Below are 22,151 nucleotides of genomic sequence, written 5' to 3'. Positions count from 1 at the left end.
AGGACCACAGTGGGGGAGTGGGGTTCTGTGGGACATTTCTGAGACAAATGTAATAGGCATTTTTGTAGGACCATATCTCCCGACCTCTTTCAATGCAATTCCTTAATATGGGCACAAAAGCATAAACCCTGTTGAAATTCAGCAAAAGCAATTCCTTGAAGCCAAACAATTTGTGCAGGTGCATCATTCTTTGATAACCTAATTTCTTTCTCTATGCACATAAATGAATACTGCAGATTCTATCAGGAATTAGAACAACAGGTATTATTCAAACCATAGTCAGTCATTCTATTCATCCACAGCCCTCTCTATTAAGATTTATCCCCCACTAGAACCTCAGAGCTGAAGTCTTTGGTCTCCTCACTGTCAGGCTTCCTAACCTCTACAGAGAAAATACTCTTAAATACACAGCCCTCCGGGACAACGGAACACACAGTGAAGACCTCTATTAAGAACCTTTACGGGACAACTTGACCTGTCTTTGGTTCCTTTCTTCTATATTCTTTGTTAGATGTTTTAGGAATTGCGTATTTCCTCTATTCAAGACCTCATACCATTTGGGCAGCATTTCTCAAACTTTCAGCATCTGTAAGCCAGTGCAAGCTAACACAAAGCACTCACTTTGGGTAAGATTTCATCACTATTTTTAGTAATAAAAACATCACATTCTTTTTGAAAGCTTTTTTATTATGAAGAAATGCAAACGTACACCAAAAGTAGAATAACATAAAGAACCCCCACGGACTTATCACTCAACTTTAACTATAATTGACTCATGGCCAATCTTATTTCAACACGATTCTCATCCACTTCCTCTCTCTCATATCATCCTGAAGCAAATCCCAGATGTCATATCATTCCATCCATAAATATTTCAGTAGGTGTCTCTAAAAATATGAATTCTTTATTTTAACATTACAATAGCATAATCACAACTATTTGTGAGAATTCCAAAATATTATCAGATATCAAAATATATCAGATTCCCAATTGTCTCAAAATTTTAAAGTTTTTTTTTGTTTGTTTGAATGAGGATCCAAATAAGGCCCACATATGTCCATCAGATAGAACATTATTTTAAATGGCACTATTGTTTCACGCATTTGTGAGAGGCCATATTTTGTAATCTCTCCCCAGGATATCTGTCCTATTTGATAATGGGGTCAAGTTCCATAGTCCATTGATTTATTTCGTTACCTTTTATTTTTACTAAGTTAAACACTCCCAATTTACAGACACTGGAAACAGTAACAAATGTCTGATATCTTTTTCCAATGACTATGGATTCAGCAATTAGAGATTTCTTATTGCAAACATGTTTAGCCCTCCACCAGGTGCCAAATGAATTATGAAACACATTTAAAATCTGGACAGATCCATGCTTTAACTTGGGAGATGGGGGAAAATGGGTCCCCCTCACCTACAGGGACTTCCTTCCGCTTCTGAAGAGCATATCTTCAACGTTACAGGTTGTTTTAAACCATGCCCAATACCAGATTAAGAGAGAGTCAAACTCCAGTCAGAGCAGACTGGACCTGAGTTTTGTCTTAAGAGGGTTTCTCAAGTCCAGCTAATTGTTTTTCTCTTAAAAGGGCTGAGTTTTTCTTTTGGATCCTGCAGACCAATACAAGAATTGACTTCGTATCAGAGGCAAATGATCAGTAGATATGCTGTGATGGGCAAAGTCATTCAAAGTTGTTAGGAGGACACTGAAAGTGTCAGGCAGGGTATGAGGTGATTCTGAAGGAGGATTGGAGCAGGGCCAAGTAGAAGATGAAGAGGGTGATATAGGAATGAAGAGGGAGGAATCTGCAATGGCATTCATGTTTCTGACTCCAGTGTGGGATGCCATGTAAAAAGGAACCCTAAATTCACACATACATGCACACACACCCCAAAGAAACCCCTTGCAAGTTGCTCATGGCCCTAGGATGGAAAGAGCCAGCTGATCTGAGAATAAGAAAATGCACCTTACATGAAATATTCTCTTCATAGTTACAGCAAATGTTCTCAACACTGGCTGCATATGAGAAGCATCTTGGGAGTTTAAAATACTATGTCGGGGCCCCTGCGCAGGCTAGCGGAATCGGAATCTCCGGGCATTTTTAAACCTCCGTCACCGTCCCTCTCCTGGACACCCCCACCCACACAGGTGATTCTAACATGCAGCCCGGCCTGAGAACCACCGGGCTAAAGCATGGACAGCAAGGGCTATTTCAGTACAGGATCGATTAATGAGCAAGGGCTCATTATTCAAAATACTCACAACTTGAAGCTTGGTTTGGCTCAGCCTAGACTTCTGGAGCTTGGGGTGAGAAGCAACCTAATCTTCAGAATTCACAGCTCTCCTGCGAAACAATGTCAGCGGGGAGAGCCTGGCAGGGGAATGGGAAAGGCGGGGTGAGGTTCCCTTCTGCCCAGGGAGAACACTGGTTCTCTCACTCCTCTGTGCACGATGATCACACGGGAATATCTGTCAAAAGCAGCTTCCTGGGCCCCGCTCCCTGAGTCGGTCAGAAGGTTTAGGATGTGGCCCAAGAACCTGCATTTTAGCAGGTCTCCAGGTGACTCTCTGAGGGTTTATGGAACACACACACATCCAGAAACCCTGAGAGGCCTCCAGGAGCAGCAGTCTGTGGGCCCTTCCTGGTGAACACATGCAGGGCAGGGCTTCCCTCTTCAACCCTGGGCCCTGCCCCTGGTCTGAGCAGTAGGTCTGAGGTGGTGCCTAGCATCAGTGTTAGAAGTGATTTCAGGGCACTGTCCAACTGGGGACCTTCATGGAAAAGAAGTGGACCTGCCCCAAGTTTTCTCTGTACAATAGAAGGTGGAAGCGAAGCAGGAAGGACCCTTGGCTCATTCACTCCTTGCTTCTACCAAAACGGAAGCTGGCGTTTTCCTAGGCGGACAGCTGGCAGGAAGTGCAGGCGGAAACCAAGCAGCAGCCTCTGGTCTTTCAGCAACCACTGATTTTATCAGAAAAGTGGACCTCAAAGCATCATCAAAGCAAACATGCAAATTCTTGGGCCCCACCCCAGACCACCTACTGATCAGGTACTTCGGGGAGACAGGCTCCCTAATCTGTGTCACAGCAGGCTCCCGGGTGATTCTGATGCTTGCTCGGTGATTTTGGGCTTAGGAAAGGCCCCACCTCTTCTGGCCATCCCCTCAGGTCCCTTGTCGTGGAGACAGGGGGAGGCCCCACAGCACCTCCCCCGCTCTCACGGTTATTGGGAAGGTGCTGAAGGATCATGGGGCTGCCAGCCTGGAGGAAAAGGAGCCTGGTTCCAGGCAGCTGCCACCTGCACAGGCTGCTCTCCCAGCTGACTTGCTTTGTTTTATTTTCTCTAAGCCTGAAGAAGGGCTTTCCCCAGAGAGAAAGGACACCTGGTGCCTAATCCCCCAAAGCAGAGGCAGCTGTGGTCCAGAAGCCCCAGGGCCTGTTTCCACTGTCCTCCCTGGGGAAATGCAGGCATAGGGCCCAGAGAGGCCCAGGACTTGTCTCGACACTCTCCTTTCTCTGGCCAAGAAAATGCTTCCTCTTCTTGGAGGATGGAGATGCAAGCACTCCCTTTCTGGAGCAGGCTGCAGCCAGAGGGGCGGCATCCTCTACCAAGACGAAAGCCCTTTTGGGACAGAGTGCGAATGCTGGTACCCCACACTCCCAAAGATGAGGGGAGGCTGATCTGAGGCAGAGGCTCAGGTGAGAACCAGCCCAGTGGGACAGAACAAGTTACTTGCCTCTTTCTTCTCTGGACCCAATTTTGGAATTCTTCCAAGCATTCTGATCAGAGACAAAGACTAACACGCTCTAAAAGGGGGTCGCCAGGATTGGAAGTAATCCAGACCTGTTGTGGATTCACTGCAGAGTCTTTCAATGTGTTATACGGGGTTCACTACTTTAAAACAAAAATTCAGGGACTTGGGATAAATGAAAAGTATAGTTTCATTGTATTTTCTTGTCAAACACCTTTACTTGAGGCAACAACTGAAGTATAATTTAATTCAGCAGGAAATATCACACTTGGAGGGAAAACACACACTCAAAAAAACCCTTAAATGAAAGCCAAACATTCTTTCCAAGGCACAGCACTGGCATTTTCAGATTGACAGCAGAACGAGTTTGTTTTCCGTGAAACAAAATCACGAGTCCAGAGTCTGTTTTTGAAACAGCTTTCCACTTCATCTCCCTTTCTCGGGCTCAGGGAACGATGCTTGTGGCCTTCCTCAGGGCCAGGTAGCCGGTGACGACGTCAGAGGGCAGCCTCCGAATATAGGAAAACTCTTCAATGGTGCTGAACCGCAGTTTGCTCTGGGGGTCTGTGTAGTTGGCCTGGAAAGAGGCACAGGGAAGGGCAGAAAGTTTTTGTGGGTAGGGATATAAGTTCAAGTATAAGTTTAAAAAATTTTTATATCCCTACCAGAAAGTTTTTGCTGGTAGGGATATAAGTTCAAGTATAAGTTTAAAAAATTTTTCTGTTTCACTGAAAGTGATATATATTTTCATTATGTCTTACTCTGCCACCAAGAACACTAAATCACTCACTGTGGCACAGGCTCATTAACCTTCCCAGACTCCAGAAACACTTCAGGGTACGGACAGGAGGAAGGGGAATAACCGCATTAGACTCTGGGACCCTTCTTGTTGGTGCCTCAAGGGCTGCAACAGGTCCAAGAGTGAATTCATGATGGTCATCCCTCCCACTCCTGCCTCTTTCCAACAAATGTCCCAGGTCTGTACTCAAGGCAGGAGCTGATGCCCTGCATGCTGGGCCTGTGGCCCTCCCTGCTGCGCTCCATTTACCTCCAGCATGCTCCTTTCCAGCTCTTCCAACACCCCCTGCGCCACTTCCACGCCTCCCGGAGCCACTCTGTAGTGCATCACTGACCGTCCACAGCCACCCTTCCCCTAGAACTGCAGCCAGGATCTTCTTCGCAATGTGCAATTCTGATCATGTCATTCCTTAGCATAAAATCTCTCAAAATGGCTCCTCTGCTCTTGGGACAAAGGCCCAAGTCCTCAGTGCAGCTCCTCGGCTCTGGGCCTTCCTTTGTCCTCAGCCTCCTCCTCAGCCACACGTCCCCACTCTGATTCCAACTATCCCTGGCCTCTAAGTTCCTCCCTTTTACCATGCCCGCAGGGGACCCCAACTGTGGCCCATTTTGCTCAGTAATCACCAGTTCATTCTTCAGGACTCAGCCCCAAAGCTACACTTTGAGGGAAGCCTATTTGTACCCCCACAGGAGGTCAGAGCCTCACCCTCCACTCTCACAGCAGCAAAAATACTCCAGTGGAATGCACATCTCTGCTGCTTTAAAGTTTATTATCTACATGACTCTTTGATGATGGTCTAGGCTATGAGGGTCCATGAGACAGGAACCCTGTGGTTTGCTTATCATTGTAGCCTGGCTCCTAGTGCAATGCAGAGTGCACAGAGGGCCTCCAGTCAGGTTTGTATAACAAAACAAATGATTAATGAATGAATAAACAAACAGACAATTGGGACCATCGCGGAAGAGAGAACTTGTTTCCCAGACATATCAAAATTCTCACTTGGTCTCTGTTCCCTGTGTGCCAAGTGGAGAAAATAATTCACTAACTATATACCTCAAAGTACATGGGCTTCTACGGATTTTGAAACAAAAGACATGACGGTGAGTCATTTTGAGCTCCTTTAAAAAAATTATAAAAGATGCCATTAAAGTCTAGATAGATAACATCCAATTATTCAAGTGTAGATGTCTACTTTAATGTGGATCATCTTTGTGTGGACCTAGACTCACAGTAATCTGTGATTTAGGAAGGGAGGGAACACTCAATAAAAAAGCAACGAGCTGTCGGGAACTTATTTATAGGCTTCTCATGCCCTAAAAAGTCTTCCATTTTGCCACTGGGGACTCCCCTAAGTATTTAACTGCTGTGTGTTAGGAAATGGGATTATTCCTAAAAGGCTAAGATTAACTAATAGCTCTATATAAAATAAAACTTCAATCCCTTGGCTTGACCTAGATGTTACCTTTCTGTACCACATTTCCTTTAATGACAGTAATATAAGGAACGGCTTAATTAGAAAAACAGTGACAAGTCTCTTCTGAGGGATCCTGGCCATGAGGGAAGTTAGGTTAACTGTTAGGAGAGGCTGCCCTGCAGTTCCGAGCAGAGCACAGGCATGTGTGTCTGGCGTGGACCATCTGGCTTCCGTAGACGAACCAGCCTCGGCCGAGCTCCATGTCTGTGGCTGCCTCACTCCTACCAGCAAACTGTGCTGAGCCGGCCCGCCCAAGTTCAGACCTCACTGCCAAGAGCGCTGCTGAATAAACAGTGCAGAATACAGAGATCCTGTGGCACCAACAAAAAAGTTACCAACAAAAACCTGAACAGACTGGACTGGACCCAGGGGCCAGCATCTAGGATTCTGAATAGAAGGATGCCAAGTGACACCCCAGAGTTGAACATGTCAAGAGCTTCACACCTACAGTCCACCCTCCTCTGGATGCCATCCCTTGAGCCTGAGTGAAATAAGCAAAGGCCAACTTCCCACAGGGAATCCAGCAAACAGCTTCAGGCCCCCCTTGCTGCAGGGTGACAGGCAGTATTCACAGCTTGCCCGTCTCACCCAGAATACACTTTTCCTAGCTCTGTAATGAGCGCTGAACACAGGTGTGACCCTGCATGTCTGGCTGCCGTGCCTAGGCACAGGGGAAACAGTCATGTGGCTGGCTGGGAACAGGTGTGTGTCCATGTAAATGTGAACTAGGCTTTACTTTTTAATTATGTAACTTTAAATTATGTAAGCAACAGACGAACATGTTCTCCCCTAAAAAAAAATGAACAGAAAACATTACAGATAAGACTAAAGTCCTCATTTACCACCATCTACCATCCAAAAGTCCTCTGCCTTCCCCTGGAGAAACCACTGCTAAGTGGGCACCTTTCCAGACTTTTTATGTCTACCCCTATACACATATGTAAACACACAAGAGAAATAACTCAATATGTGTGTGTGTGTGTGTGTGTGTGTGTGTGTTGATTTTATATATGTAACACCATGCTATTTATATTGCTTTGCATCTTTCAATCAACATTACATCCTGGAAATTTATCCACGTTGTTACTATGCACTGAGCTCAAGAACAGTATGAAAATATCCGCTGTGAGAGACCTTGATGTTGCTTCCAGCATTTTGCGAATGCAGTCTCTCATAAGCATTTCTGCATAAAGTTCTTTGTGCACACTATTTCTCTAGGGAGCTGCCTATGAGGCATATTGCAAGGTCAGATACTTTTGCTTTTTTTTTTAAATCTCAACAGACTGTTCCAATTGTCCTCCAAAAAAGCAGTACCAGTGTATGTTCCCACCTCAAAACAGCAATGTATGAAGACATCCATTTCTGTATGTTGGTGCCAAAATGTATAAGCAAATGTCTTCATTTCTTCCCTGTTTGATGAGTCTTTCTCCTAATTACCAGTGAAGCTGAATATCTACTTATTGGTCATCTATATTTCTTCTCTGGCAATTGCCTATTTATATCCTTTTTGCTGATTCTTCTGTGGGATTGTCCTTTAATGAACTGGGAGACTTCTTTGTCTATTCAGAATTTCTTATTTCCTACATACAGTGGGGCAAGAGGTTTTAGGTAATGTGTAACATGACAAGTCCACTGCCAATGACATAAAGGGGCCTGGAATAATGATTCTCCTTCCTCCTAATGTGTGAAAACCACTGTGCTAGCAGATGAGCTGCCTGAAACAGTAAGGATAAAGCTGACATTCTAAGGAACCACCCTCAAGTCTGGCCATAACTGTGGCCTCCAGAAACTCAAAATGACACAGGGAGAGATTTCCACTTTGGGCCATAACAGAATAACTGGTGCCAGATGAGCTCTCTTGCCATAAACGACTATTACAACAGGTCAACTATATGAAGTAGCCATTTTCAGGCAACAGACAAGAGGTAGCACAAGACTGCAATGCCTGAGAAAAGAGAAGCTCACAAGGTAAGTTCCAGGATCATCCAAACTCTCTCTGCCTGTGCCAATTTCCTGACCGTGGGGCAGAGGTGGAGCTCATGCAGAGCTCAGTGGACCCACTGAGCTGGGCAGGCAGAGATCAGCTTCAGGGGCTACTGAAACACCTGATATTGGCAAAACCGAGTAACAGAAGAGGGAGCTGCCTTGGAAGGGAGGCAAAAGTCAGTTTGGGATTCCACATGAGTCCATAACCATGGGCTGGACTATGCATGTTCAAGGCAAGACTATATAGGTCTTACTGGAGAGTGGTTAAGAGGGAAACAGAAACTCCAGAGGCTAAGCAGTGCTGGGAGTTGCTGAAGTGCCAGCCCAGCCAGAATAGGGATTGCTGTAACACTCCTGGCACCTAGCTAAGATAACAGAAAGGCCACAGCTTAGGAATTAAAATCATGCCCTTGAGTACCATCTATTCTAGTCTCACTACAACAAAGCCTAACACCAAACTTCATTAAGACTGGTAGAGGATAAAGAACTTAGAAGTTAAGTGCAACTAAGTTAAAGAAGCTTGGGAAACATGGGCTTTCCGCAGACCTGTCCTAACGAAGTGCAAAACCAAACCTACACCCATTCAAGGTGATCAGTCAGGAACTAAGCTACCACAGGAAAAAAAAATACTCCTCAGGGAAGGATAACAGAATCTAGAGTTTTTATAATACATCATCCATAATGTCCAGTATACAACAAAAAAACTCATAGATGCAAAGAAACAGGAAAATGTGACCCACAGTTAAGAAAAAAAGCAGTCAATAGAAACTGGCCAAGATGAACCAAATGTTGGAAATAGCAGATAAATACTTTAAAACAGCTATTATGTGTTTGACGACTTAAAAAAAAAAAAAAAATATATATATATATATAGACTTAATGACCAAGTAGTCTTAAAAGACAAGGAAATCACCAGAACCAGACCCAAATATGATGTAGGTTTTGAAACTATCAGACAGGAAATTAAAAATAACTACAATCAATATGTTGAAGGAGTTAAAGGAGAGACAACATGCAAGACAGAAAGTTATTTCAGGTCAGGCACAGTGGCTCACGTTGGTAATCCTAACGCTTTGGGAGGCCAAGGCGGGTAGATGGCTTGAGGCTGGGAGTTTGGGACCAGCTTGGGCAACACAGTGAGACCCCTTCTCTATAAAAGAATTTTTTAAAGTTAGCCAGGTGTGGTGGCACACACCTGTAGTCCTAGCTGCCTGGGAGGCTGAAGCAGGTGGATCACTTGAGCCCAGGAGTTTGAGGCTGTAGTGAGCTGTGATCACACCACTGTACTCTAGCCTGGATTAGAGAGCAAGACTCTATCTCTAAATAAATAAATAAATAATTCAAAAGAAAGTTATTTCATCAGAGACATGAAAGCTATAATAATCAAACAGAAAAGCTAGAAATTAAAAACCCAGTTAAAGAGATAATGCTTCCAATGGGCTTATTCATTGGTATACTCTATACAGTGAGTAAAGAACTTGAAGACACATCAGTAGATACCATCCAAACTGAACCGCAATGAAATAAAAGAGTTTTAAAAAGCAAACAAACCAGAACAGAGCATCCAAGAATTTTGGGACACTATCAAATAGTTTAACATGTGTGTAACTGGAATCCTAGAAGAAGGGAAAAAGACAAGGCAAAAGAAATATTTGAAGAAATGATGGCCAAGAATTTTCCAAAATTCTTGACAGATACCAAACCACAAATCCAAAACCTCAGAGAACATCAAGAATACATACCAGAAAAATAATACCCTGAGTCATATTCAATAATACCCAGTCATATTCAAACTGCTGAAAACAAAAGACAAAGAGAAAATCTTGAAGGCCGTCAAACAAGAAACATTACGTAGAGATGAACAAAGGTAAGAATTACATCAAACTTCTCACCATGGAAGCAAAAAGACAACATTTAACCGCTGACATCTTAAAAGTGATGAAAGAAAAAACTGTCAGCTCAGACTTGAAAATGTCATTCAAAAATACTCACTGAAAATATCATTCAAAAAGGAAGAACAAGGCTGGGTGCAGTGGCTCCACGCCTATAATCCCAGCACTTTGGGAGACCAAGGCGGGAAGGATCACTTGAGCCCAGGAATTTGAGACCAGGCGTAGGCAACAGCGTGAAATCCCATCTCTACAAAAAATACAAAAAATTAGCCAGGCATGGTGGCACACACCTGTAGCCCCAGTTACTTGGGAGGCTGGGGTGGGTGCATCACCTGAGCCTGGGAGGTCGAGACGGCTGCAGTGAGCCAAGATGGTTCCACTGCACTCCAGCCTAGGCAACAGAGTAAGACTCTGTCTTAAAAAAAAAAAAAAAAAAAAAAAAGAAAGAAAAGAAAAAGAAGAAGAAGAAATAAAGGCTCTTTGACAAAACAAAAAAAGAAAGGACTTCATTAGCAGCAAATCTACTTTATAAGAAAAGCACAGTAAACTGTTCCAGTAGAAAGAATATGACATCAGACTGCAACTTGGAAATAAACAACAAAATGAAAAAAGGTGGAAATAGAATGAAATGAAGATAAAAGAAAGTTCTTTTTTTTCTTATTTTTATTTCTCTAAAAGCTAACTGTCTAGAGCACAAATTAACAGCCAAGTATTTTGTTTGCAGCATATGTAAAAGTAAACTATATGACAACAAAGAATTAGAGACTGGGATTAGAAATTCACTACCAGAAGACCCTCACAAAACACACAAAGTGGTATAGGATTTGAAAATAGACTCAGGTTATTTAAAATGTATATTTTAAACATGAAAGTAACCATTCATTATTTTTAAAAGAGGTGTAAATAATAAGAAAACAGAATTTTAAAATGTTCAATTAACCCCAGTTTTATCATCATGAGAAAACAGAGGAATTCCAGTGGTGGAGGATTCTACTAAATACCTGACCAGTGCTCCTTAAAACTGTTAAGGTCATTAAAAACAAGGACAATCTGAGAAACTGGCATAGCCAAGAGGAGTCTAAAGAGACGTGATGACTAAATTTGATATAGTTTTAGGTAAAAACTAAGGAAATGTGAATAGACTATAGACTTGAGTTAATAATAGTATATCACTATTGGTTCATTAATTGTAACAAATATACCATAGATGTTAATAACAGCAGACACTGAGTTTGGGTTATATGGGTACTTTCTATACTATTGTCTCTATTTTTCATAAATCTAGAACTGTTCTGAAAAATACAGTCTATTAAAAAATGCTCAATAAATCCAGAGAAGGCAGAAAAAGAGGAATAAGCAAACACAAATGGAACAAATAACTAGTGAGATGGTAGATTTAAATACAACCATATCAACAATCACTTTAAATATGAATAGCCTGAGGACAACATTTCTTAGATTGATAGACTGGATAAAAAGCAAGATCCACTGGGTGCAGAGGCTCACACCTTTAATCCCAGCACTTTGAGAGGCTGCTGTTGGGAGACCACTCGAGCCCAGGGGTTCAAGGCTTCAGTGAGTTATGATCACACCACTCCATTCTAGCTTGGGCAGAAGAGCAAGACCCTACCTCCAAAGGAAAAAGGAAAAGAAGGACCCAACAACTCAACAATATGCTTTTAACAAGAATCCACTTTAAATATGTAGATAGTTTAAAAGTGAAAAGATAGGCTGGGCGTGGTGGCTCATACCTGTAATCCCAACACTTTGGGAGGCCAAGTCAGGAGGATCACTTGAGGTCAGGAGTTTGAGACCAGCCTGATCAACATGGCAAAACCTCATCTCTATTAAAAATACAAAAATCAGCCAGGTGTGGTGGCGTGTGCCTGTAATCCCAGCTACTTGGGAGGCTGAGGCAGGATAATCGCTTGAACCCAGGAGGTAGAGGCTGCAGTGAGCCAAGACTGTGCCAATGCACTCCAGCCTGGGTGACACAGCAAGACTCTGTCTCAAAAAAAAAAAAAAAAAAAAAAAAAAGTGAAAAGATCAAGAAAGACATACCATCCACACATGAATGAAAGCGATATTAATTTCAGACAAAGTAGACTTCAGAACGATGAATATTATCAGGGAGAAACAGGGATATTACATAATAATAACAAAGGAGACAATTCTCCTCTGTACATAATTAATTTGGCCAATTTGTTACATAAGTTGGAGTCATATTTTCATTAACATGTAAAGCACTTAAATTATTTTTCCAAATTTATGAGATGAAAAAGGATTAAGATGAATCTTAGGTTCTAACTTCTGCAAATAAGGAAATGGGGGTGCTCTGAGGTTCCTGAGCTTTAGTAACCTGCCTGCTTTCCACTATTCCAGCTATGCTGGCAGCTCCTGAATTGTGTTCCCCAGAAGCGCTTGAGCAGTCACTGTGGTGAGGAGTGGGGAAGAAGACAGGTGGCCAGATCCACATGGGACCGCAGCAGAAAGGTGGCTCCAGGCTGTTTATGTATTGGATTCTGTAAAAGATTTCACTTGGAAAAGGGGTTCTGATGCTTAAAAGTAAGTTTCAATGTCACAACCTTTGCCAAAGCACCTATTTAGAGAAGTTTAAACATGGTTTTGTAAATACAATCATCATCTAAAATGCAGGTTTTTAAAACTTCAGCAGTAAAAAAAGAAATACATAGTTGTTTCTTTCATGTTATCTCATATAGTTAACTAGCAGAGGTAAAGAAGAGAAACTGGAGTCTCCTGCTTTCTGGTTCAATCCTCCCCGCAGGCTGCCCCACAGATGCCTGTTTGCAGCAATGAACACACTGCACAAACCTATCACCTATCACTGTAGACGGGCTCCAGGCAGGACCAGCTGTGGTCAACATTCAACACTTGTCTAATTAGACGTTACTGTGAAATCTTTTCCATTTAATGTTATAAGAGAGATACTCACAAGCAGACCTGAAACGTCAGAATACTTCTTAGCTGGCTTAAAGGATGGAGGAGCATCAATACTGAAGTCTGGAAAAAAAAAAAAAAAAAAAGATAACTAAATGAAACTGAAAACATTCAAATCCCTTCTCTTTTTTTTCCTAAAATAGTATTTGATAATATTCCTGAAAATTTCCTTTGTGATTAAGTAGTCACAGAAGTCTCTGGAGATTAACTAGAGAAGTAGGAGAGGATTCCCAGAAATAATGCAGTGTGTCACAGGCCAAGTGCAGGCTCCAGATCTAGCCCCGCCCTGTCACCAGGGATGCTCTCTCTATGCCAGCAGAAGCACCGGAAAGCTCATCTGCCCACCAGCGATTTTCATAATCTCACACTACATGGGCTGATGGTGATGAAATGCCAAACAAGCCAATACCTGGATCTGAGCATCCCGACACCCTCGTGTCCACACCCAGACGAATGACTGACTAGCTCACTTGTCACCCATGTGAGTCACCCCCACGAAAGAAGTGTAGTGGAGCAGGAGATGGTGAGAACTTTGAACTTGTACTTCCCAGTGAAGCTGAACAGAACATATAACAGTGTTTTATATAAATCTGGACACCCTGCAGCATGAAGTATTTACTCTTGCTAAACACTGGCTCACAAAGTAAAAGAGCTGGACTTTAAGCTGGTTGTCAGGAACTCTCCTAAATCTGGCATTATACTTGGGCTACCTTGTTTTTGGAAACACATTTTAAGAGTAGACTTTTGAATGAGAAGTTTGTCTAGTAGAAACACCAATATTATCATATTGGGACCTATGACACTAAAACCCACACATCCATGACAACACAAACAAACAGGCTCAATACAGATACAGTTATGAGAAAATACACACATAATCTGCCCACACTGATGCCACTGTAAAATTCTCAAGCTAAAAATTATTTCCTATGATGATGCAAACACAACAAAATACTGTAGGTTTGTTATAAGACAGTTCCTACTCTGAACATTGTAAACACATGGAAGGCTCTAGCCAGCTCACAGTTAGGATCGTTCAGTTGCCACGGCAATGCCCTTTCGGAAGCGAGGATTTGTTTCAGGTTCTTCCAGGTTCTGTTCTTCTTGCCAGCTACTGCGCCACCGTGGCCAGAGTGCTCGAATTGAAGGCATGGATTAGAAGAAACAAAAACCAATGGAGACTACCATTTCAGAATCTGACATTTATGCTTAATCATAACTGTAATGTACCGCTCATCTGTCAACAATCATTTAGACCCCTGAGACTTTTTTTAAAAGGTATTTCACTGTACACGTTAACATGTTAATCTTATTTTAAAAAAGAGGTTTTCAGATTGTCAAAACCCTTGAGTTAGTTTGTGTTGGGAGTAGAAATAAAAGGCTACTTCTTTATATGCACGTAAAAAAAAAGCCTTTATTGGGTCTAACTTTGTAGAATTCATTCATGAATTTCTTCATACTTTAAGATAAATTTACTACAAAGTCAGATTTAAATCCATGACTGCGTCTCTAAACTCCCTTCTTGGGGCAAGTCTCTGCCAAGCAAACTGGGGATCCTGGAAAAGGTGAGAAAGCTCCAGCTGCAGTATGGCAAACCTTCTGTATATCTGGTTTTTTTTTTAAATCCTATAAAGATGACAAAATAAAACGGAAAAGAATACCAAAATCTGTTGCAAACACTGGTAACATTGTATTTCCAAAACTAATTCATTAAAAAAATTTAACACTATAATCGTTGAACTGCTGCCATTTATTACCAGTCTCAAGAATGAAAGGAAGAGTACCCCGTGTTCCACTCAACAGCACAACAGCTTTGATCTACCTTACGAAACTAATGAGGAAATCCTTCTCATTTAGCTTAATATTTCAAGCTTTGTCTAAGATTGTAAGACCAATGAAAAGGTTAGGGGAACAATCATCACGGAAATGACCCACCCTCCAAACAGTATCCTTTAATGAATCCACAAAGGACACCCAAATCCTTGGGATATGGCACATTGAGAGATCCACAGGAAGAACCCTTCTTCTTTTGTCTCCATCTCACCCATGGGGGAGAAGGAGGCGACTGGGACTGAGGGAGAAGAGAATGCCAGTGCCACCTTGCCTGCAGGCCCAGCAAGATCTGAGGCTGAGGTGTGGCATTTCGCTGTTTATTCAGCTGATACCTTCGATGCTTACCACAAAGTTGGGATCCTTAAATGGCAAAGGTTTGGCAGCTTTTTCCACAGGTCCTGTGCTAAACTCAGAGGGCACCACTTTATTCTCATTCATGGCTTCCATGCTGATACCCTTCAAACACAATAAAAATAGTTCGAAGAAGTCAGTTTCTTCCAGCTGAGTTCCCCACCTCTGCTCTCAACAGGGCATACGATGATGCCACAGGGCATGCAAGGGAAGACAGTGTGCCCAGAGCTCCAGCAGGTAGCCTGCCCCAGGGGAGGGCACACCACACGGGGAGTAGCACCTGCTGTGCAGAAGCCACAGGAGAAACAGGCCAGGACCCCCACCTACTATGATTCCCAGGTACCCTAAATGCTAAGCACAGGGATGGCTGTCCTACCCAAGTAAGGTCATTTAATTCTGGCAACCACTCCACAGTGGGTGCTATTATCCCCAACATACAGAAATGAAAACTGAGGCCCAGGGGAACAGGTTCAAGGTCACATAGTGATTGACTTTTGGATTCAAACCTAGGTTGGGCCAGTTCTAAAGCCCTCACAATCTCCATGACACCACACAGTTCTGACTTGCACTGATCTTATGAACTCTGTCTTAAAATATGAAGACAAAAAAGGTCCAGCCCCTTTAAGGGTCTAGTTGGCCAGAGAACCCAGACTGGAGCTGGTATGCTTAAGGGGCACAACAGGACATGGGCATTGCAAGGAAGGAAAATGGAAAAAAAGCTGGAGGGCCACAGGTCAGCTGGCAGCAGCCAGAGTGCCCTGACAAAGAGGCTAATATGGCTTAAAGCAAAAAACCTTTAAGCTAACAATACAAAGAAAAAACAAGCCAAAGTAAGAAGCCACTTCTGATCTGTAATACAATTTCCAATCTTCCCAGTCTTCAATTAACTTTTAAAAAATTGAGATGTGATTTACATACAATGGAATGCACAGATCTTAAATGTAGTTGTCATGAGTTTTGCCAAAAGTTTACCCTAGCACAATTCCTATCCTCGCCAATACCTTCCAGTCCCAGCGGCAACTGCTGTTCTAATTTCTACCACATTACTTTTGCCTGTTCTAGAACTTCATATAAATAGAATCTAACAGCATGTACTCTAGTGTCTGGATTCTTTTGCTCAGCATAAAGTTTCTGAGATGTGGCCGGGCATGGTGGCTCACGCCTGTAATCCCAGCACTTTGGGAGGCCAAGGTGGTAGGATCACTTGAGGTCAGGAATTTGAGACCAGCTGGCCAACATGGTGAAACTCCATCTCTACTAAAAATACAAAAATTAGCCAGGTGTGGTGGCATGTGCCTGTAGTCCCAGCTACTCGGGAGGCTGAGGCAGAAGAATCACTTGAATCTAGGAGGCGGAGGTTGCAGTGAGCCAAGATCATGCCACTGCACTCCAGCCTGGGTGACAGTGAGACTCTGAGACTCTGCTGTCTCAAAAACAAAGAAAAGTTTCTGAGATGTATCCATATTGTTGCATGGATCAGTTTGTTTCATTGTATTTGCACACTACTCAACACAATAGTACTCCACTGTAAGGATGCACCCCAATTTGTTTATTCATTTTCCTGTTGGTGGACATCTGGTTCACTGTCAGTCTTCAGCTATTATAAATAAAGCCTCTGTGATGTTTTCATTTCTCTTGGGCAAATACCTAGGAGTGGAATGGTTGGGTTATAGGGTAAGTGTATGTTTAACTTTACAAGTCACTGCCAAATCATTTTCCAAAGTGGTTGCATGCATCCTTCAAAAAAAGAGTTAAGGCCGGACGCAGTGGCTCAAGCCTGTAATCCCAGCACTTTGGGAGGCCGAGGCGGGCGGATCACAAGGTCAGGAGCTCGAGACCATCCTGGCTAACACGGTGAAACCCCATCTCTACTAAAAATACAAAAAATTAGCCGGGCGTGGTGGCGGGCACCTGTAGTCCCAGCTACTCGGGAGGCTGAGGCAGGAGAATGGCGTGAACCCAGGAAGCCGAGCTTGCAGTGAGCCGAGATCGCGCCACTGCACTCCAGCCTGGGTGACAGAGCGAGACTCCATCTCAAAAAAAAAAAAAAAAAAAGAGTTAAGGCTAAAAGTCATCATGTTGTCACATGGAACATGGAAGACACTAAGACACTACATGATTAACCAAAACACAACTTATCTACTCTCAGCTGGAATTTTAGCAACTTATTCTGGTTTCCTTATGCTGATAAGGTGCTCAACTTACTTAGTAACAGAGTATGGTGGAATATGAATATATACATTCATTCATGTTGGGGGAAGAGGAGTGGAGAAGACAAGAACCATTCTCACACTGCTGCAATAGTTCTTTGAGTGCTCTCCTCAAACACCTTCCCTGACGCCTCTCCAGGTCTCTCCACATGAGTCGGGGCTCCAGCCAAGGACTCCAAGCCCTGCGCTCCCTCTCCTCTGTGGCTGCCACCTTCTGTGTGGATTCCCCTTCACCTCATCGTCTCCACTTCCCAGGTCTTTCTTAGCTTTTCTTCCCTCCAAGCTCAGTGCAAATGTCAACTTTAAGAACTGAGAGGCTGCCCATTCCTCATCCTTTTCCTACCATCTGTACCCACAGTGATCTCTCTCTTCCTTCCTCCCACCCTCCCTCCGCACCCACCTCTCCCTTCCTCCCACAGTCCTTTGCGTTTATCTGGTAACTTCCTGAGCTACAAAATTCAGAGGTAGGACTGTGCAGTACTCATCTTGCCTACTCCAGCCCATTCTCTACAGCTCAGCCAGTGACACACTTTTCAATGCAAGCAAGATGATGCTCACTACTTAAAACTGGCCAGTGGTTTCTACTTTCCTTGGGATTAGGAACAAATTCAGGCCTCCTCTCCAGCCTTGCCTCTTGCTCCCCATCCTTCCTATATTCTGTCTTTTCTGGTGCGATATCCATTTAGCCATTTTCTATATAGCAAAAATAGTCTCCAATTTTTCCATTTTCATTTATGCTGTACTAAGATTATTTTCATTGGGATTCGTCCATGTCGGTTTTAATTTTACAACAAAGGTGAAATTTAGTATTTTTTTTACATAACTTTTATTGCTTGTACAATTTTTTTTTCCTTTATGGTAATCATATTTCTACCAGGTACCTGTACTCTGGGAGACCCAGTCTGATAAGGAAGATTTGATTCTCCCATCACATTTAATCAGTAACAAACGTTACCTTGTGCAGTTTTAGCCAGCTGTCAATGTTATTTTGCACTGACTATTTGTAAGAGTAACATCTAGTATATATTGTATATATGATTGATAGTTTAGACAAAACAGCAGCTTTATGATATAGGCAGGGAATAACAGATCAGAAGAAAGGGGGACAAGGAGAGACAGGGAGATTCAGAGAGGGAGGATACACAGAGGGCTCAAAACATGCTGCTTTACTTCATAGTTCAGCCTCTGTCCCTGCTTCTAACCCAGTGCCTAGCACAGAGTAGGTACCAAATAATGAGTGATTCATTGATGAACTGATTAATGTTAAGGAACAAGACAGAGTGGCATGACTGAATGCCAGCATCAGCACTGGAGATGTATATGCTGAGAAGCTCCTTACAAGGAAGCATCTCTGGTTGGGATGCAGTGGCCAAACACACAGGAAGGATAACTTGGAAAGAAACAACTGAGTGTGGTTACCTGCAGGGGCAGAGGGGAACACAGTGGAATGGAGAGGGAGATGGGAAGGAAATAGAAGAGAGAAAATCTTCTCTGAGTATAGCTTTTTATAGAGTTTTGACTTTTTGAACCATGTTAAGGTTTCATATACTTGAAAAAATAAATAATAAAATCAACAAGGACGGGGCAGGGGATAAAAAATAGAATTTTTAAAACCTTATAAACACAAATTCATTTGTGTTTCAAATAACACAACCACACTGAAGGGGAGGCAAGGGAGAAATAACCTGAGTAACTATGAATATGGTATTTTGACTATGTAATCCAAGGTTAAAGGCCAAAAAGAACCATACATAGTTGGTAAGTTTGTTTCTCACAGGGGCACATGTTAATAATTATGAAACTACTTTATATGTATTCTAAGATACACAGCAAATGTAGAAAAGCAAATAAGAAAAGGGGGAAGGCCAGAATGAGCACTGTGGAACTGGATTGAAGCTAGAGGTCAGCAGTATGAACTCACAGTTTTCAATACACAGGCAGATAATTATAGAAATAGATACAGAGGTGTCGGGATTGCAGGTATACACACACATAAATTTCCTAGCTCTGTCCACTGAGAAGACTGGAAACAATGAAATGTAGGCAAAGCAACATTCAGATCATCCTTTCTAAATACAATCGGCCCTCCATATAGGGGGGTTCTGCATCCATGGATTCAACCAACCGCAGACTGAAGACATTTGGTGGGGGAAAAATGCATCTTAACTAAACATGTACAAACTTCTTTCCTTGTCATTATTCCCTAAACTGTACAGCATAACAACTGTTTACATGGCATTTACATTGCATTAGGTATTATAAGTAATGTAGACATGGTTGAAGTATACAGGAGGATGTGCACAAATTATATGCAAACACTATGCTACTTTATATCAGGGACTTGAGGTTCCATGGATTTTGGTATCCACAGGAGGTTCTGGAACCAATTCACCACATACCTATACTGAGTGGCAAGTGTATTATTCTCTAAGAACCAGTGATCCATGAATAAATGGCTGACTCTAGGGCTGGAGCAGGAAAGTATAAGACTAGAACATCTTGTGGTGTCAGAAAGAAAGCACTTGTGTCAGTTTATTTGGGGCGCCATAACAGAATACCATAGATTGGGTGGCTTAAACGATAGAAATTTATTTTCTCCAGTTCTGGAGACTAGAAGTCCAAGAACAAGATGTTGACAAGTTTGGTTTCTCCTGAGGCTGTGTGCATCCCTGGAGTTTCTCCCTCTTCTTATAAGGGCACCAGTCATCCAGGATTAGGGCCCACCCAGACAACCTCATTTAATCTTAATTACCTCCCTGAAGTCCCTATCTCCAGAATGTAACTGAGGTGTACTAGGGGTCAGGACAAAATAATAAATACTGGGGGCATGGGGGTACCAAAACTCAGTCCATAACAGCATCCAAAAAATTATACGGGCATACTAAAGGACACAGGAGCCAGTTTGAAGAGGCTTCTACTGGACCAATCTCAAAAACTTAAGCAACAACCCAGTATATACATAAATCCAGAATATATGAAGAACTCTACAACTCAACAACAAAAAGACAATTCAATTTTTAAAAGGGCAAAGAATTTATTCAAAGAAGATATACAAACAGCCAGTAAGCACGTGAAAAGATGCTCAACATCACTAGTCATTAGGGAAATGCAAGTCAAAATCACAATGAAATTCCCATGCACACTCACTAGGATGGTTACAATTAAAGACAATAACACATACTGGCAAAGACGTGAAGAAACTGGAACTCTCATACATTGCTGGTAAGAACATAAAATGGTGCAAAAACACCCTTTAAAAAAAAAAATTGGGTAGTTCCTCAAAATGTTAACCACAGAATTATCATATGACCCAATAATTTAACTTCTAGGTATACACTCAAAGAGAATGAAAAATGTATGTCCATGCAAAAACTTGTACACAAATATTCATAGCAGCATTATTCATAATTGCCAAAAGGTATAAACAACTTAAATGTCCATCAGCTGATGAAGAGATAAAATGTGGTAGGGCCAAGCACAGGAACTCATGCCTGTAATCCCAACACTTTGGGAGGCTGAGGCAGGAGGACTGCTTGAGGCCAAGAGTTCAAAAGTGGCCTAGGCAATGTGGCAAGACTTTGTCTCTACAAAAAATAAAAATAAAAAATTAACCAGTTGTGGTGGCATGTGCCTGTAGTCCCAGCTACTCTAGAGGCTGAGGCAAGTTTAGGAGTTCAAGATTACAGTGTGCTATGATTGTGCCACTGACTTCCAGCATGTGCAGCAGAGTGAGCTCCTGTCTCTAAAAGAAATAAAAAATAAAACACAACATGTAGTATGTCCATAAAATGTAATATTATTCAATCACAAAAATGGCATACTGATTCATGCTCTATCATGGATAAACCTTGAAAAAAATTACACTAACAAAAAGAAGCCAGACACAAAAGGCCACATATTGTATAATTCCATTTATATGAGATATGTAGTCACATTCAGAGACAGAAAGTAGATCAGTGGTTGCCAGGGGCTGGCAGAACAGAGGAATGGGAAGTGACTGCTTATGGGTAATGAGTTTCTCTTTGGGGTAATAGGAATATCCTAAAATTAGATAGGATATTGTGAGGATTGCACAACTCAGTGAATATACCATAAGCCACTAAATTACATACTTTAAAAGGGTGAATTTTATAGTATGTGAATTATATCTCAGTAAAGCTACTACAGATAAATTTATAAAAGAAGGAATGAATAAAGCTAGTAGTGGATTATAACCCATAGAATAAAATAAAAATCCATGACATAAATACTGATTTTAAAAAATGAATAAATGGCCTGTTGTAGTTCTGGCTACTTGGGAGGCTGAGCTGGGAGGATCACTTGAACCCAGGAGGCTGCACTGCGCTATGACTGTGTCTGGCAATAGCCACTGCACTCCAGCCCAGGCAACATAGCTATACCCCATTTCTAAAAAAAAAAAAAAAAAAAAAAAAAAAGTAAAATAGAAAAAAAAATGAATGAATGGAAGAGAAGAGAAAGCTGTTGCTCACAATAGGATTCTAATTAATAAATCTAAAAGGAATAAAGATTCAAATTGGGAAATCACTACTTGTCAACCACCACAATAATAACTATTTCAAGCAAAAGTTATCAATGGATATTAAAAGTCACTGGCAAAGTATGAAATAAAATAGGATATTTATAGTCTCAAAGTATCTTCCCACAATATACTTCAATACAAACATGAAGAGAATAACTTCACATTGGTGAAACCTGGCAGATACCACCTTACTAAGTGCTCAAATCTAATATCATTAGTAATTTGACATCAAGTGCCACAACAGGATGCATTGAGAAGAAGACAGCATCACTTATCCATTTTTGTCAAAAATATATAACTCAAATTTAACCATGAGGAAATATCAGACAGGCCCAAACTGAGAAACATTCTA

The 22,151-nt window shown here is 42.0% G+C and overlaps 1 protein-coding gene across 3 annotated transcripts in view; it reads right to left on the bottom strand.

Moving 5' to 3' along the window:
* Nucleotides 1-3,928: 3,928 nt before the first annotated feature.
* Nucleotides 3,929-22,151, bottom strand: part of LOC105498857 (INO80 complex subunit C) — a 29,068-nt gene continuing 10,845 nt past the window's right edge. For all 3 annotated transcript variants that reach the window (XM_011771227.3, XM_071085445.1, XM_011771219.3), the window contains 4 exons: nucleotides 15,044-15,154; nucleotides 13,890-14,001; nucleotides 12,861-12,928; nucleotides 3,929-4,333 (listed from right to left, as the gene is read on the bottom strand). In XM_011771227.3, coding sequence (XP_011769529.1) covers nucleotides 4,202-4,333; nucleotides 12,861-12,928; nucleotides 13,890-14,001; nucleotides 15,044-15,154 — 423 coding nt within the window. In that variant the 3' untranslated portion in view covers nucleotides 3,929-4,201. The remainder of the gene's footprint in view (nucleotides 4,334-12,860; nucleotides 12,929-13,889; nucleotides 14,002-15,043; nucleotides 15,155-22,151) is intronic.

The sequence above is a fragment of the Macaca nemestrina genome, chromosome 19, assembly GCF_043159975.1.
Source record: "Macaca nemestrina isolate mMacNem1 chromosome 19, mMacNem.hap1, whole genome shotgun sequence".
NCBI classification, from domain to species: Eukaryota; Metazoa; Chordata; class Mammalia; order Primates; family Cercopithecidae; genus Macaca; species Macaca nemestrina.
Note: the sequence above shows the minus strand (reverse complement) of the source record. Positions and strands in the feature narration are given on the sequence as shown.